The sequence below is a fragment of the Acanthochromis polyacanthus genome, chromosome 10 (assembly GCF_021347895.1).
Source record: "Acanthochromis polyacanthus isolate Apoly-LR-REF ecotype Palm Island chromosome 10, KAUST_Apoly_ChrSc, whole genome shotgun sequence".
NCBI lineage: Eukaryota > Metazoa > Chordata > Actinopteri > Pomacentridae > Acanthochromis > Acanthochromis polyacanthus.
This window is the reverse complement of record NC_067122.1, coordinates 22,266,032-22,280,054: the sequence shown is the minus strand read 5'-3', so window position 1 is coordinate 22,280,054 and position 14,023 is coordinate 22,266,032. Positions and strand designations below refer to the sequence as shown.

Genomic DNA, 14,023 nt, shown 5'->3' with positions numbered 1-14,023 from the left:
ATCCATAAATAACAAATATTAAATAAAATGATATTTTTAAAATTAAAGTAAATTTGTGAATGTATTTAAAGTCCGTTTATGTATAATGTAACATAAAGTTTTCTCTAAAAAAACCTACAAAAAATCAAATGTTATGGTTATTTAGCTACAGGTTGTTTTACATTAGACTTGTAAACTCGGTCTGCTTTTTGTATGATTATTAATATTTTGTGTATTTCAAGAACACAGAAAAATAATGTGAAATTGATGTTTTTTTACAGTATACTAGTACATTTTAAAAAAAAATCAATATTGGAAAAAATTTCAGATTTTTCATCAGTTGTTTAAAAAAGTGAACATTAAATATGTTCTACAGTCATTACATGTAAAGTAAAATGTCTTAAGCATTTTTCTATTTTCATTTAGTTAATTATGGCCTACAGCTGAAACTTTTTAAAAACTTATCTCTAAATATTTGGATATTTCATTTTGAATTTGAGTGAATTACCTTTTAAACAGCACAAATAGTGAGTATCTCTTAGTCTGGTTGATGGACATGAACCAGAATTACTGGGAAGACTTCTGACTTGGACGCTGTTCAGCAGATTATCATTTACACCGTCCACAGAGGGACACTGCTGAAAAGGCTGGTTGTTGACAGAATGGTGTTTCAAAACGTGTTAATGGAAAATTCACTGGAAGGGAAAAGTGTGATAGAAAGCTGCATGACCACAGCCTTGCAAGGATTGCAAAGAAATGCTGACTGAAGAACATGCGAGAGTTTTACCAGGACTGAGGCTGATGCCGGTGACTTCTTCAGGAGGAAGCTGAAACTGTCGCATTCCAAATGTAAAGTCTATCCTGAACACCCAACAACGTCAGAACTCTCTGACCTGGACTAAGCAGAAAAAGAACCGGACTGTTGCTTTGAGGTCCAGAGTCCACTTCTCAGATGACAGTAAATTTTGTGTTTCATTTGGAAATCAACATCCTAGAATCTGGAGGAGTAGAGAGACGCACAATCCAAGATGTTTGAACTCCAGTGTGAAGTTTGTGCAGTCTGATGATTTTTGGTGTCATGTCATTTGCTAGTGTTGGTCCACTGAGTTTTAGATCAAGTTCTAAGTCAATGCAGCGTCTTCCGGGAGGTCTTGGAGCTCTTCATTCTTCCATTTGCAGACAAGCTTTATAAAAATACTGATTTCTTTTTCCAGCAGTACTTAACTGCTAACAGTACCAAAAATACTACCACATGCCACATTGCTGACCATGATATTATTGTGCTTGATTGGGCAACTCACTCACCTGACCTGAACCCCAAAGCATCCCATATTGTTTGTCAAGAGAAATATGAAAAATGCCCAAATGTACAGATGAGCTGAAGGCTGCTATTTAGGCAAGTTGGCTTTCTAAAACTCCTCAGCAGTGCCATAGGTTGGTCATCTCCATGATAAAGGAGCCCCCAAAAGGTATTGAGTGTATAAATGATCAGGCTTCTTAAAAGGTGGACATTTCTGTATTATAAATCCTTTTCTGATTGCTTTTAAGAAATCTGAGATAATGGAATTCCAACTTTCATGCGCTATAAGCCACGATCATGAGATTTAAGCATGAAAAGGCTTGAAATTTTTAAATTTAAAAAACACAGCACATGTCAAAATTTTGGATTTAAATGACAAAACCCAAGAAGTTCTTCAAGATAATTCTTTTTTTTTTTTTTAGATGGACTAGAATGTCTGGTGTCAAAAAAGGCATCACCAGCAGTGCAACCAGGAAGGCAAGAGAATCTGGAGTGCCATCAGGTCTCACTGTTTAACTGAAACCTGATTGTTTCTCCACCACATGTCCTCTCTCTTGTATCTGTTTGTCCATGTCTCTACTTATGTCCAGTCCATTGGTTCATTATCAAAACAAAGCCCTGCAGGAGTAAATGATTTAGTGGCATGTACCAGGAGGCAGCGAGCCATGAAGCAGAACAGGTATGTACCGGTAGAGGTGCTATGACTTAGCTGTGATCAAAGGGACATGTCTATACAGCCAATAAACCGTGTTTTTGTATCTGCTCATTAGAAATGTTCCACTAAATACCAAACATCTACTCTTTACCTCAGACACTCGAATCTGCCCGTTCCTTCACTAAGGACGTAACAAACATCATCCATTACTGGTATTTCAATCACTAGATTGATCCATGGTATTATATAAGAGAGCAAATTCTTTTCAAATGGGGAAACAAAGATTAAGAGTTTGCCTTCAAGCAGCATTAGAGCAACATTGTAGTTTTATTTCTCCATCACATTTCTAGAAACATACAAACAAGATGATATCTGATTGTGCGCACAGCAGATAAAACAGGTTATACTTTATTTTCACAATACACCATGAAGACACCAAGTGACTGCAACAGAAAGGTGATCATTTGTCATATCACACTTTTTTTTTTTATACGTGTCAGGTTCTTTGTCACGTTCAGGCTTTTTACAAGGCAGACGTGGAGTTTTTCAACTGGAAAGGGTGAAGGGGAGAATGTTTTGAAAGGGGGTCTTGTTTGAAATGAGGCCCCTTTTCCTTCACGTTTGTCTTTAGATCAATCAAATGCATGCACATGTTTCTTTCCACTGTTTTAACTGTCCTGAACTCATTACTGTCCATTGGAAGAAAGCCTTCCTGTCTATGTCAGCCACAGATGCAGTAATGTAGAACACAATATCTGTGATACAGCAGCATAGTCAACATATCTTCACCTCACATTGAGCACTGACAACAATGAGTCCACTGACTGATGAGTGATCATGGGACCATGTACAGTGAGAGCTGTGAATCCTGCATCCACACTCTGTTTGTGACTGTAATCCTGAACCAGTAAGTCACAGCTTAGTAAGACATCGCAGTCACACCTTGTCATCAGGCACGATGCTGTCTTTGTTAGACCCTCCCTTGTCTTTGTTCCTCCCAAAGGAGAAAGAGAAAACGCCTCCAGTGGCCTCCTCAAGGGATCTCCCTCCTTTCAGAACTACCTGCTGGCAGTCTGCAGGGCTGCCGGGCAGCAGGTTTGGTGTGGAGGGAGTCGGAGTGGAGGCTCCCCAGATGTATAATGTTTCCCCCTCCGGGCAAGGCGGCAGACCCTTGCTCAGGTAGCTGGGGCTCGGACTGGCCGAGGACGGCAGGGTGCGCTGGCTTCCGTTCATGCAGCTGGAGGTGTGATCTGTGGAGCTTTTGCGTGAGTTGACAGAGGAGCTGAAGTTAGAGGACCGGTAGTTGTAGGCTTTCCAGCCGGGACGTTTGCGCTGGTGACACTGGCACCGTAGGATGCGGATGAAGGCTAGCTTGAACTCGCGGTTGTAGCAGGGGTAGATGATGGGGTTCAGGCAGCTGTTGAAGTAGCCAAGCCAGAAGATGACTTTAAAGAGGAGATCTGGTGGGCGCAGGTTCACATTAAAAGACCCTGAAGACAGCAGAACAGATGCACATCAAAATTACATTCACTCTAGTGGCCAGTAGATCTGTGCAGAAATGTGAGCTTTACTCCTTAACCATTTAAGCTGCAGTCAATTCCAGCCGTTTTCAGTACAAAAAATCGCTAATATTCTATTTTTAAATAAAAAAAAAATACGAAAAATACGGGGAATATTGGACGCGCATCGGGAGGTGCATTTCCTTGAAAATGACCGATTCGGGGATTTTATACCGACTTCAGGACATGTTTTGGACAAAATAGTTTACTGGCTTGTGTCATTTGGATGTAGAAGGTTGGATTATGACTGTTTTTTGGGGAATCTTTTTTTTGTGTGTGTAATAATGAACCCGGAAATGTGAGTCGCGCTGTGTGCGTTGAAGCCGTGTATAGAGAACGGATGGATGAATATTCGTTTTTGTCGGACAAATGTGTTTTTCTCACCCGCTGTAGTAATCGCATCTGAAAATGGTTTATACCGGCGGATTCATGAGAATCTAAGCTTTCCATCGGCGTATAGTGTTTGTATAATCGTGTTTGCAGCTGTCGGACATTCTTGAAATTCCTATGCAAATTAGTAGGTGTACCGCCGGCGGTACACTGAAGCTAAAAGACCCCGGAAACTGTGTTGTGATGGTTTTGAGATTATTTGTAATGAAACACTTTTGTCTTGACCATTTTCTCTGTGCTTTTTAACTAGTCTGATGTGTGCTAAGATGGAAATTTGATTCCAATTTTTTTTTAAATCACAATGAGAGGACAATTGTGTTGTTGTTTAAGTTGCCAATTGAAACTGATCAAACCACAGTCTTTGTGAACCTCTAAATAAATAATACTTCACAATATTCTATATTATATTTTTTCTCAAACTTTGATGGTGTCTTATTTATAAATGAATAAAGAAATGCACCCATCTCCACAAATACAGTAAAGTTGTGACGCCAATATACTTTAAAGGAATTTGTCATGCTGGGAAATAAACTTGTTTACTTTTTAATCACAAATGGGACAAGAAAATCAACTTTTAAGTCAAGTGCTACATGTGGATTTAGGGCTGATCAGTTTGTCCGTCCAATAAAGGTAAAAATACACAGACTAGCACTTCTAAAATCCTTTATGCTAAATCGAATTTGTTAAATTGGAGAACTTGCATTTTTAAAGATAGCTGTGCCTTAACATTTTTTTTTCAAAATTATTTTTTAGACGTGCCTGATTCTACTTCCTCCCGTTTTCTGTTTCTATGCTAAGCTAAGCTAATAACCGCCCAAAACCACCCCAAATTTAAGGTTTGTATTGTGGAACATGAGGCTGGGATTTATTGAGGCAGTAAAGAGTTATTAGCCTTTAGTGACCCGATGAATATAGCTGACTGATGCTGTTGAACATAAGTTACACCCAGCTAATCGGGTATATATCAGTATATCAGATCCCTGCTCATGATACACATTTATCCTCTGTGATAATGCAAGCTCCGCTGTTCCCAGTAGGTGGCAGCATTGACCAGGAGCAACATGAGGGTTTGCTGTCCAGACTTTACTTGAGAATAGTCAATTCTAATCTTATCTATCATTAAAGAAAGACCTTGTATTTTAGAAAGTCCTCCGTAAACAGCTAATGTGCTTCCTTTCAAAAAAAAAAAAAACCAAAAAACATGCAGCCACTCTGCAGTTCATTTGGAGCTCTCACACAAGTACACAGAGAAAGTGGGATGACCCTGAATCCCCTTTAAGATCAATACGCTGTGGGAGAAATGTGCCGCTTTGAGAGGGAAAAAAAGGAGACATTTTAGCTGAGCAGAACTGGCGGCTTGTTCCAGGAGAGGTTACAACAACGCAACAGGCTTTCTCTTTTTTCATACATGCAGATTGTGTTGAGGGGCGTTGTGCTCTGTGCAGATTATTTTTACAGGTACACAGTTGAAAGTGTGTTGAAATTAGAGATAACCCAAATGATGGAAACAGCAAAATTCAAAAGATTCCAAAGTAGATTTGATAAGGAGTGAGTCTGGTCTCATTTAATCTGCATGAATCTATTCTTGTGGTGCTTTCAGTCCTGCTGTGTGATAATATCTTACAAGCTAATGAGGTGAGTGAGGAAAGCCTGAGGACAAAAACAAGGAATTAATAAGCACAAACAAAGACACTGTGTTTTTTGTGTGGGCAGATGTGAGTAAACTGTGTTTCTTTACACCGACCCACGCTCTTAAATTAATATCACATTCCTGGAGAGGCTGAGGATGCACTATGATCTCAGGCTTTCAAGTGTGAAATTACCTCTGGTAGGATATGACCGGCAGACGGAGGCATGTCACTTTACTTCTTCATGAATATCAGATCAACAGCTTTGACAATTACTTTAAGTGCTACAAGGTACATAATACATCGCATACTCAAAGAGTGAATTTATGCAGAATAAAGAGAGTCTAGTCCACTGTTTCAGTTTAATGCTGCAAAAAATGTGCGACTATGAAATGGTGCAGGTCTATTTTTGCATTCAAGATCGCACACACACACACACACACAAAAACAATGCTGTGGTCAATTTGTTCTCCCTGATGAGAGTGATTGTTAGACAATATGAGGAAATGTCACTTTCAACTTTCATTCAACTCAGTGGCTCCAAGCATTGCAAGCTGTTTGTCTGTCTGTGTGCATTTGTGTGGGTTTGGTGTGTGTAAATGTGTGTGTGTGTGTGTGAGTGAGAGAGAGAGAGAGAATGCTGTCTGAATGTCCCTTGGCCTCCTGAACTGCCAATGAATAGGTCTCTTCTAAGCGGCTGGTATTTTCACTTGCTATTTTCCCTTCTGGACTGCCACTTAAATGTGATTACATGACTATGTGAGTAACGAGTGTGGTTGGAATACAAAGCTGGGTGAGGCGGACACAAAAACCTGTACATTCCTTCATTTTTCTCTCCATTATTAGTCAGATTTTCTGCCTCGTAGCGGCTTTCAAATGATAACTATATGACCATATTAACTACCTGCATCACAAGTCAGAATAAATATCGTAAGAAACAGTCTGAGCTTTGCATTGCAACAGCTCTAAATATCAAATGTTTGTATTTTTTTTTGAATTCTAGATACTCTATAACACATCCAAGTAAAAGTATTTTTTCTTCATTTATAGGCTGTGTGTTCCTGGCATATAAAGATCCCAAATGTCCTGATAATTTCTTATTTTTTATCAGTTTGTTAAAGCAGCAACCAATATTTCTGAGCTCTGCTATAAGACATGACGTGCTTTTGCCCCATTTTCTGTTAAAGAAACAATTATTGTCTTAATTAATCATTTACCAACAGTGAAAAAAGCCCATTTAAATCCATTTGTTTGTTGGAGCCAAAACTATAAAGTTCTTTCTTTACAATCATATAAAATAGGGGGAAAATGCTGCAGAATCTCAATTAGAAAAGCTAGAATCAGAGGATATTTAGCATCATTGCATGAAACTTAACTTTCAGTGGCTGACTGACTGGTTAATTAACTGACTGACATCTTCAGCTTTACTTTCTGTCGTAGCAAATGATGGTTTTACATACAAAACTGCTGGTGGTCTTTTCTTGGTGTAGAGCTGAACTCACTGGCTTGTGGTTCAGTCAGGAGTAGGAGGGCTTTGAGAAAAAACAAAAAAGTATCTCAAATAGAGTGTAACAGCGGAGTCTGCACAAGCAAACACAGTTATGAGGTTGTGTCCATATGGGTCCATAAACACCTAGAGGCTCCTACAAAGAGCTACAGGTGAGACCCTGCCCTCAAGTTCCTGTGTCTTCTTTCTACGTGAGCTCAGGATAAAAGTGTCGGAAACACTAGTTGACAGTGGAGCTTCCAGTGTCCAGATTTGGCTCGTGTTTGTGTGTTTATGTTCTGTGTGAACACGGTCCATTTTTGTCCTTTTACAAGTGTTTATGTTGAAAGCTTATAGTATAAACGGCAGAGGATGCGAGAGGCTCAGCTGCAAGACAATGGTACAACCGTGGGAGGGTGGTGGTCCGTGTTCTCGTCCCGTCTATTAAGAGAAATGTTTGCACCTCCTTCCTGAGGACAGCCACGCACACGTACCACTATGAAACACAGGAACATCTTAACAAAACAAGGCATCCTGTTATTCTCAGTAATTGGAAGAAACCGTGCCTATTCCATGCCATGTAGAGCGCACACGCAATCTGCTCTCCCAAACCTCTCACATCCTGTTTTATAACACACCAATAAATGTGATTAATATGTCTTGATCTGAAAGGACAGCAGTGTTATTGCCCTCTCACATTGCTTTCAATAAAACCATAGCATGGAGCCATTTTTAGCAAATTGACTTGACATCCCAGAGACCCTCGGCTTCACCCCGACTGCCCGGTCTCCCCTCCAGCTCAGCTCTGCCACCTCCCTTCTTCCTCATCGCTTCGACACGTAGCACTCTCATTATTTTTCCTTTTCAAATCCATTTCAATTACCCCTGGAGCGCAGGGGCTGGCCAGCGCAATGAAGCAAAAAAGAGAGAAAGCAGTATGAACTTTACACAGAACACAAAGATAACGGTAGTTCTTCCGAAAATACACGCACAAGGAAACAATAGTTAGCACCTCAAAGAGTCGGTTTCTCTCACATTTGGGCACGCTGCTTGCTAAATGTGAGGCCTTCACAGGACATTAGTGCCTGCGCTGGGTGTTAAAGAGCTGCGGGAAAATGTGTGCAATGAAAGAACGTGTGAAGCCCACTGAGGACGAATAATTTCTCTTTGGCCGAGTTGGGAGATGAGGACATGAGAAAAAGCTCAGTGAAACACCTAAACGGAGTTATTCTTCATGTTTCCCTTAAACGCATCCTAAAAATCAAATCAGACATTTTCCGATGTGTTATGAAAATGTCAAATTTTGATATATTAATTTATCTCTATGTAGAACTGAAAAGACTTGTTGATTAACTGATTAGTTGATGGGAAGGACATTAGTTAGCGATCATTTCTATTACACATTAATGTTTCTAGTCATTTTTTAAGCAATATAATCAATATTCATCTTAAGCAACCTAATTTATAGTTTATACGTTTAGCATTTCAGTGGGAATATATGAACAAAGTCAGCTATTTTTTGGTATATTTTATTATAGCTAAACATTTTTTACTTGTGTTTTTGTTTAATCAAGTGAATTAAATCAAGAAGCATCATCACCATGTTGCAAAAAAATAGTTTTGTAGTCGACCAAAGAAAATCTTGGTTGATTGAAATTGTAGCTAGTCTTCAAGCAATCGATTGGTTCAAAGGGGAAAAAATAAACTGCACGTCATCTCTAGAAAAACTAAAACTCCCTGCTAGCCCTATTAGCCCAAATGAATCAGAAATAAATACAAAAGCCAATAATCTCTTGTGTATTGAATCATTTCAGCCTGCCTATTTTGTAACAATGAGCAGACCTCTTGCTGATATTCATATGATTTTCTAGCCTAGCCGCGCTAGACAACCCACGGCAATGAATTTAATTCTCTGCCAGGGTGGGTCTAGTTACCCTCCATAAGGCTCGAGGTTGGATGCTCCTAAAACTGGCCGGACGAATCACCATGAAGTGTAGAGTCAGAAGGCGGGCGTAACTAAGTGACGACAGAGGCGTGACGATTCTGACAGAAACAACCATCGCACAATAAACGGTTATCTTCTGACTCGACTTTGGCCACAGCCCTTAAAGATTTGAAACTAAAATTCAACTTGAAAGATAAACAAAGGACGGCACTGAAGTGTTTCATTGAGAAGAAAGACGTATTTGGACTTATGCCGACGGGATATGGCAAATCCTTAATATACCAGTTGGCTCAGCTGGTAGGGAAGCTAATGGGACTTAGTCACAATCTGGCGCTCTAGGAACTACGTCAGCCTATTCGTTGCGCTGATGGGTTGTATACCTACCCAACTGCTGCAGAGTGATTTGAAAGACAACCTTTTAGCCCGCTTCCCTCCCTGTCGAGCGTGCCTAGACCTTTGTGTCTTAAGAGCTGGGTCTAGCGCGGCTAGACTAATGATTTTCTATATCTACTGGTGATCCCAACACAAGAACTAACACGGTAAAGTGCGCTACTGTTTTTAGATGATCTGCTTTGTTGGTTGTTGAGCTTTGATTTACTAACTGCTTTTTGCAAACTAGACTTTTAAGCCAGGTTTAGGTCTGCTTTAACAAAATATGCCACACAAAAGACCTTTTTGACGTGAAGTCGACTCTGAGTGAATGTTCAGCCAATACAAACATTAAATAAGTTAAATCTAGTAGTCCTCACTAAGTTGGGTGAGTTCAAAGCCGTTCCTCACAGGTAGCTGCTCCTCAGAGTGCGAAAAGGAACTAGACAAGCCCTCAGTAGATGGCAGAACCACGCCATCTACTGGCTGCCACTCTGCAGCCCCTACCGTCACACATGTAGCTTTTAGTGACCCCTGTGACCTTGACCTTGATCTGCTGACCTCTAACTCCACAACTGAGCAGGGGACCTTAGACCGATCTTCAGTGCCAAGTTTGATTATTCTGACTTCAGCACTTGCAGAGATATCTGACCGGACATACACACACACACACATACATACTTAGCCAGCCAGCCAGCCAGATACCGAAGCGAATGCAGTAACCCCGCTGATGTACACGTCAGGCGTGGTTAATGATTTAACCCTGGAAGGCTCTTGATGAAGCACTTTTCTCCTCATGAAAGTAACACCAGCGAATGTCCAGAGAATAGGAATTCTGTCAGATGTGTGCATATCTGCCATTTAATCGACTAGTTGATCTGTGACTACAGTGCCACAAAAAACATTTTTGTGCACAAAAGCCAAGAAACGCCATAAATCAACCTTACCAAAACTCACTTTAGAATAGAAACCATCAATAACCCTGACGGCAGACAACTTTAATGTTTCATATTACGTAGACCTCCTTGTGGGACATGTGAAGTTTGAGCAATTAGTGTCGATGAAAAGACATTATTTTATTTTAAAAGTACGGCTACACGCTAAAATGTATGAGCTGCTTTAACTGACTGAAAGGTTGGACTTTGACTCAATTTCTGCACCAAATATTGCTGTGTATTCAAATTGTTATTGTGTCATTTTGTTCGTAATATGATACAGGAATGTGCTGTAAAATAACTTCAAATTCACTGACTGCACGCTGAGTGACAAACCAGCCAGTTTTAACAGTGCTCAGTGAGTGTGTGTGAAATTTTGTGCTGCTTTTAATCCAAGAAAACTGGCCTGGAGGAACACTAATTTAAAAATCCTGATGTAGTGTTTATAACCCTGAGGTCTGTATACTTTACTTTGCTCCAAGTCAAAAGCGTAAAAGGAGACGGGATGCTTTTAAAACCTGAAAAGGAATGACTCCAACCGTGGGAACGCTAGGTGCCTGCTTGCCATTTAAGTACAAAAACAAAAACAAGGTATTTTCAGACTTTTGAATCTGAGATCAGTTGTGAAGATGAGGGCCCTCGAGTTTCTTTGAGCTGCACACGGTCTACGATTGAGATGCCGGCGCTTTCATCTTTGTGGGCTTGTAATTGTTTAAAAAATCTGCAGTGATTGAAGTGAGAGAAGCGTCTGCAACCACACAGACACAATCACTGAGGACAAGCATGGACATACATGTACATAAACACATAGAAACCATCCAACCAGAGCCCCCACATGCTTCACATATCAGTGACAGAAGGCCGAGGAAAGTGCAGGATAATAACAAGTGTGAAACAGGAAATCCCGCTCCGTGGGTGGAAGCTAATGAACACTCAGGGAGTAACGCGAGGAGGGCGCTGCTGTCCTCTCAGCCTCCTAGTATTTTAAGTTCAGATGTAAGTCACACCACACACAAACTTAAACTGAAAAACAACACCTCCTACAAGTCCCCTTTTGAAAGCTGAACAGGCACAGTGTCAGTGCCCTGCTATGACAGTGGCTGTTTCGTAGCTGGTAGAACTTTTGGCATCAAATGAAATCAAGCCGCATGGTGCTTTGTAACGGTGCATCAGTATGCTACACCAGACACTGTAAAGACAAGCATAGCCTTGAAAGGGGGGTTTCTTGGCAGTTTGTTCTGTAGTGTTACGTAAAGAGGCCCTTCCTTAAGTCCAAACTACAATTCCACTCTTTGAAGCCTCTGAGAAATCTTGGGAAATTACATGGGGTATGTACTTCTGGTATCTCACTGAAAACGCCTTGAGGTAAAATAGTCCCTGCTGTGTGACACGGAGCAGTGATTTTAGCCTCAGGTTGTGATGTGTGTGTGTGTCCATGTGAGGATGTGATGAGCTGCAGCTCCAAGCCAGGGGCATAAACACACTCCAATATGACCCTGATAAAAGAATACACACACACACACACACATGCACATGCTGATACAAAAACACGCATGCATCCAAACCTACAACATCCTAAGGGATTCATTGATCTACAATTCACCCTGCTGAATGTTCAGACAGCCTTTTTGACCAACAACTAAATAAAAAAATGAATCCTGCCACAGCGGGAATTTCTCCACAGTATATTGCTGAATTTCCCTTGCATTTTCTTTAACACATCCAGGACGGTGGGGTGTTTAATGCTTGGCAGTGTCAGATTCATCAGGGAGGCTCCAGTGGCCCCTGAAATAACAGAGCAGAGCAGAGGGAGGCCACCTACTCTTCACTTGGCACACAGAAGGAGTGTACTTATTTTTCATGGTGCACCAACATGGTAAAAATAACACTAATAACAACTGAACAGAGAATTCCTCCTTGAAATCACTTATTAGGGCCCTGAATTCAGACGCTATAATGTCCTTGCCACCTATGAAGGTCTATGCGACAAACTGTGATATAATCTAAGTTAACTGCATGATCAGACAATGAGGTCAGAGACATAATATGACTAGATCCACTCCTGCTGCGTCCAATATTGAATGTTGCAATGAAACATGAGTGTAAGTCTTTATGTCAGCAATGTATAATGACATTTGCAGTAAATCAAAGTTTTTCTCACAGGTTAGGTGGCAGTAAATTCTGCCCAGGAGACTCCCATAGTGTCACATGTACGGTTTAGACTATAGAAGCTCTCCAGGAGCCTTTGCAGGCATTTAAAGGACCTCAGTATAATTTCTGCAGGTCTCATTAACTAACTGAATATAATAAAGTTTTAAATTGGAGTGGGCTATGAAGAGAAACAGGGGAAGTGGTGCATTTTTGTTTGAATGAAGTCACCCACTGTACATACCTATGGGTAAGGCGAGGAAGAAGGGCAGCCAGCAGAGGGTAAACATGCCGACCACAACTCCCAAAGTTTTAGCTGCTTTCTTCTCCCGGGAGAATTTCAGAAGTTTCACCGTCAGAGAACTTCTCGCCTGGTGCGCTCGGCCCTTGCCTGCGCCAGAACTGCCGGAATCCTCGTTGACCTGAGACCCCTTGTGGATCCTGAGGGTCAGCTCGCTGGAGTTCATCCTCTCACGCATCACACCTGCCTCCAGGTTCTTAGTGGTCCGTTTGGCGACGATGTACACGCGGCAGTACATGACCAGAATAACAACGAGCGGGATGTAGAAGGAGCCGAGGGAGGAGAAGAGCGCGTAAAAGGGCTCCTCGGTGATGGGACACTCCTTGTCGTCCGGCGACGGCGGCTGCTTCCACCCGAACAGAGGTCCGATGGAGATGACCACCGACAACACCCAGACCCCCAGCATGGCCAGCAGAGCCCGCTTCTCCGTCACGATCCCCGGGTACTGCAGCGGGTGGCTAACTCCGATGTAGCGGTCGATGGATATTACGCACAGGCTCATGATGGACGCGGTGCAGCACAGCACGTCCACCGCCGCCCAGATGTCACAGAAGATCCTGCCGAACACCCAGTAGTCTAGGATCTCCAGAGTGGCGGACACCGGCAGCACCGTGGTGCCCAGCAGCAGGTCGGCGATGGCCAGGTTGATGATGAAGTAGTTGGTCGGTGTCCGCAGGTGCCTGTTGCACACCACGGAGAGAATGACGAGGATGTTGCCCGCGATGGCAAACACGATGAAAGCCCCCAGAACCAAGCCGAGCGGGATGGCTCTGGTGAGGTCCAGCTCAGTGTGGTTCGTCCCTGAGCTGTTGGTGAAGTTGCCCTGGGAAGACGCCAGTTCCGAGGAACCATTTTTCCATAAGTTTGTGACATTGTCAGTGCTCAGACTCATTTTGACTCACCAAGTCCTCCATAGCAGGCTTCAGATCACTTGTAACCGCAACTCAAGAAAGCGCTGAACCGAACCCAAACTGCCGAACCGGCCTTATGTCCGCATGGTTGAACTGCGCGTTTGCAAGTTGGTGTCCAAATCAGAGTTGATGTTTTTGATCAGACAAACCTGTTCATCGTGCAGCCGCTCCGTCCCCATGCATCTCCCTCTGCCTCCACTCTCCTGAAGGCTCAGTGGAGTAGTGAGGGGTGCAGCAGTCACCTCCTGCCTCCTCTCCTCCACGCGCAGCTCTGCCATGCACTGACCAACCATACCTAAACACCAGCCTATGAGGTGCGCATGACGCACAGCATGCGTTTTGACTTCCCAGGAAACGCATGGAATGTTTTTGCATGATTTTTACGCAACTTTGCAGAACGCAGGGGGGGATTGCGCG

At 42.2% G+C, this 14,023-nt stretch overlaps 1 protein-coding gene across 1 annotated transcript; it reads right to left on the bottom strand.

Moving 5' to 3' along the window:
- Positions 1 to 2,242: 2,242 nt before the first annotated feature.
- Positions 2,243 to 14,015, bottom strand: LOC110969423 (alpha-1A adrenergic receptor-like). Its single transcript, XM_022219509.2, has 2 exons — positions 12,639 to 14,015; positions 2,243 to 3,424 (listed from the first exon to the last, which is right to left on the bottom strand). The coding sequence occupies exons 1-2, from the start codon at positions 13,585 to 13,587 to the stop codon at positions 2,871 to 2,873; spliced, it is 1,503 nt and encodes a 500-aa protein (XP_022075201.2). The 5' UTR covers positions 13,588 to 14,015; the 3' UTR covers positions 2,243 to 2,870.
- Positions 14,016 to 14,023: the final 8 nt, after the last annotated feature.

Bases quoted from the DNA above. Each gene is read 5' to 3' on its own strand.
- LOC110969423 (XM_022219509.2), bottom strand. From the start codon at position 13,587: ATGAGTCTGAGCACTGACAATGTCACAAACTTATGGAAAAATGGTTCC. The intron at 3,425-12,638 runs GTATGTACAGTG...TGCTGTCTTCAG, and splicing joins CTTCCTCGCCTTACCCATAG to GGTCTTTTAATGTGAACCTG.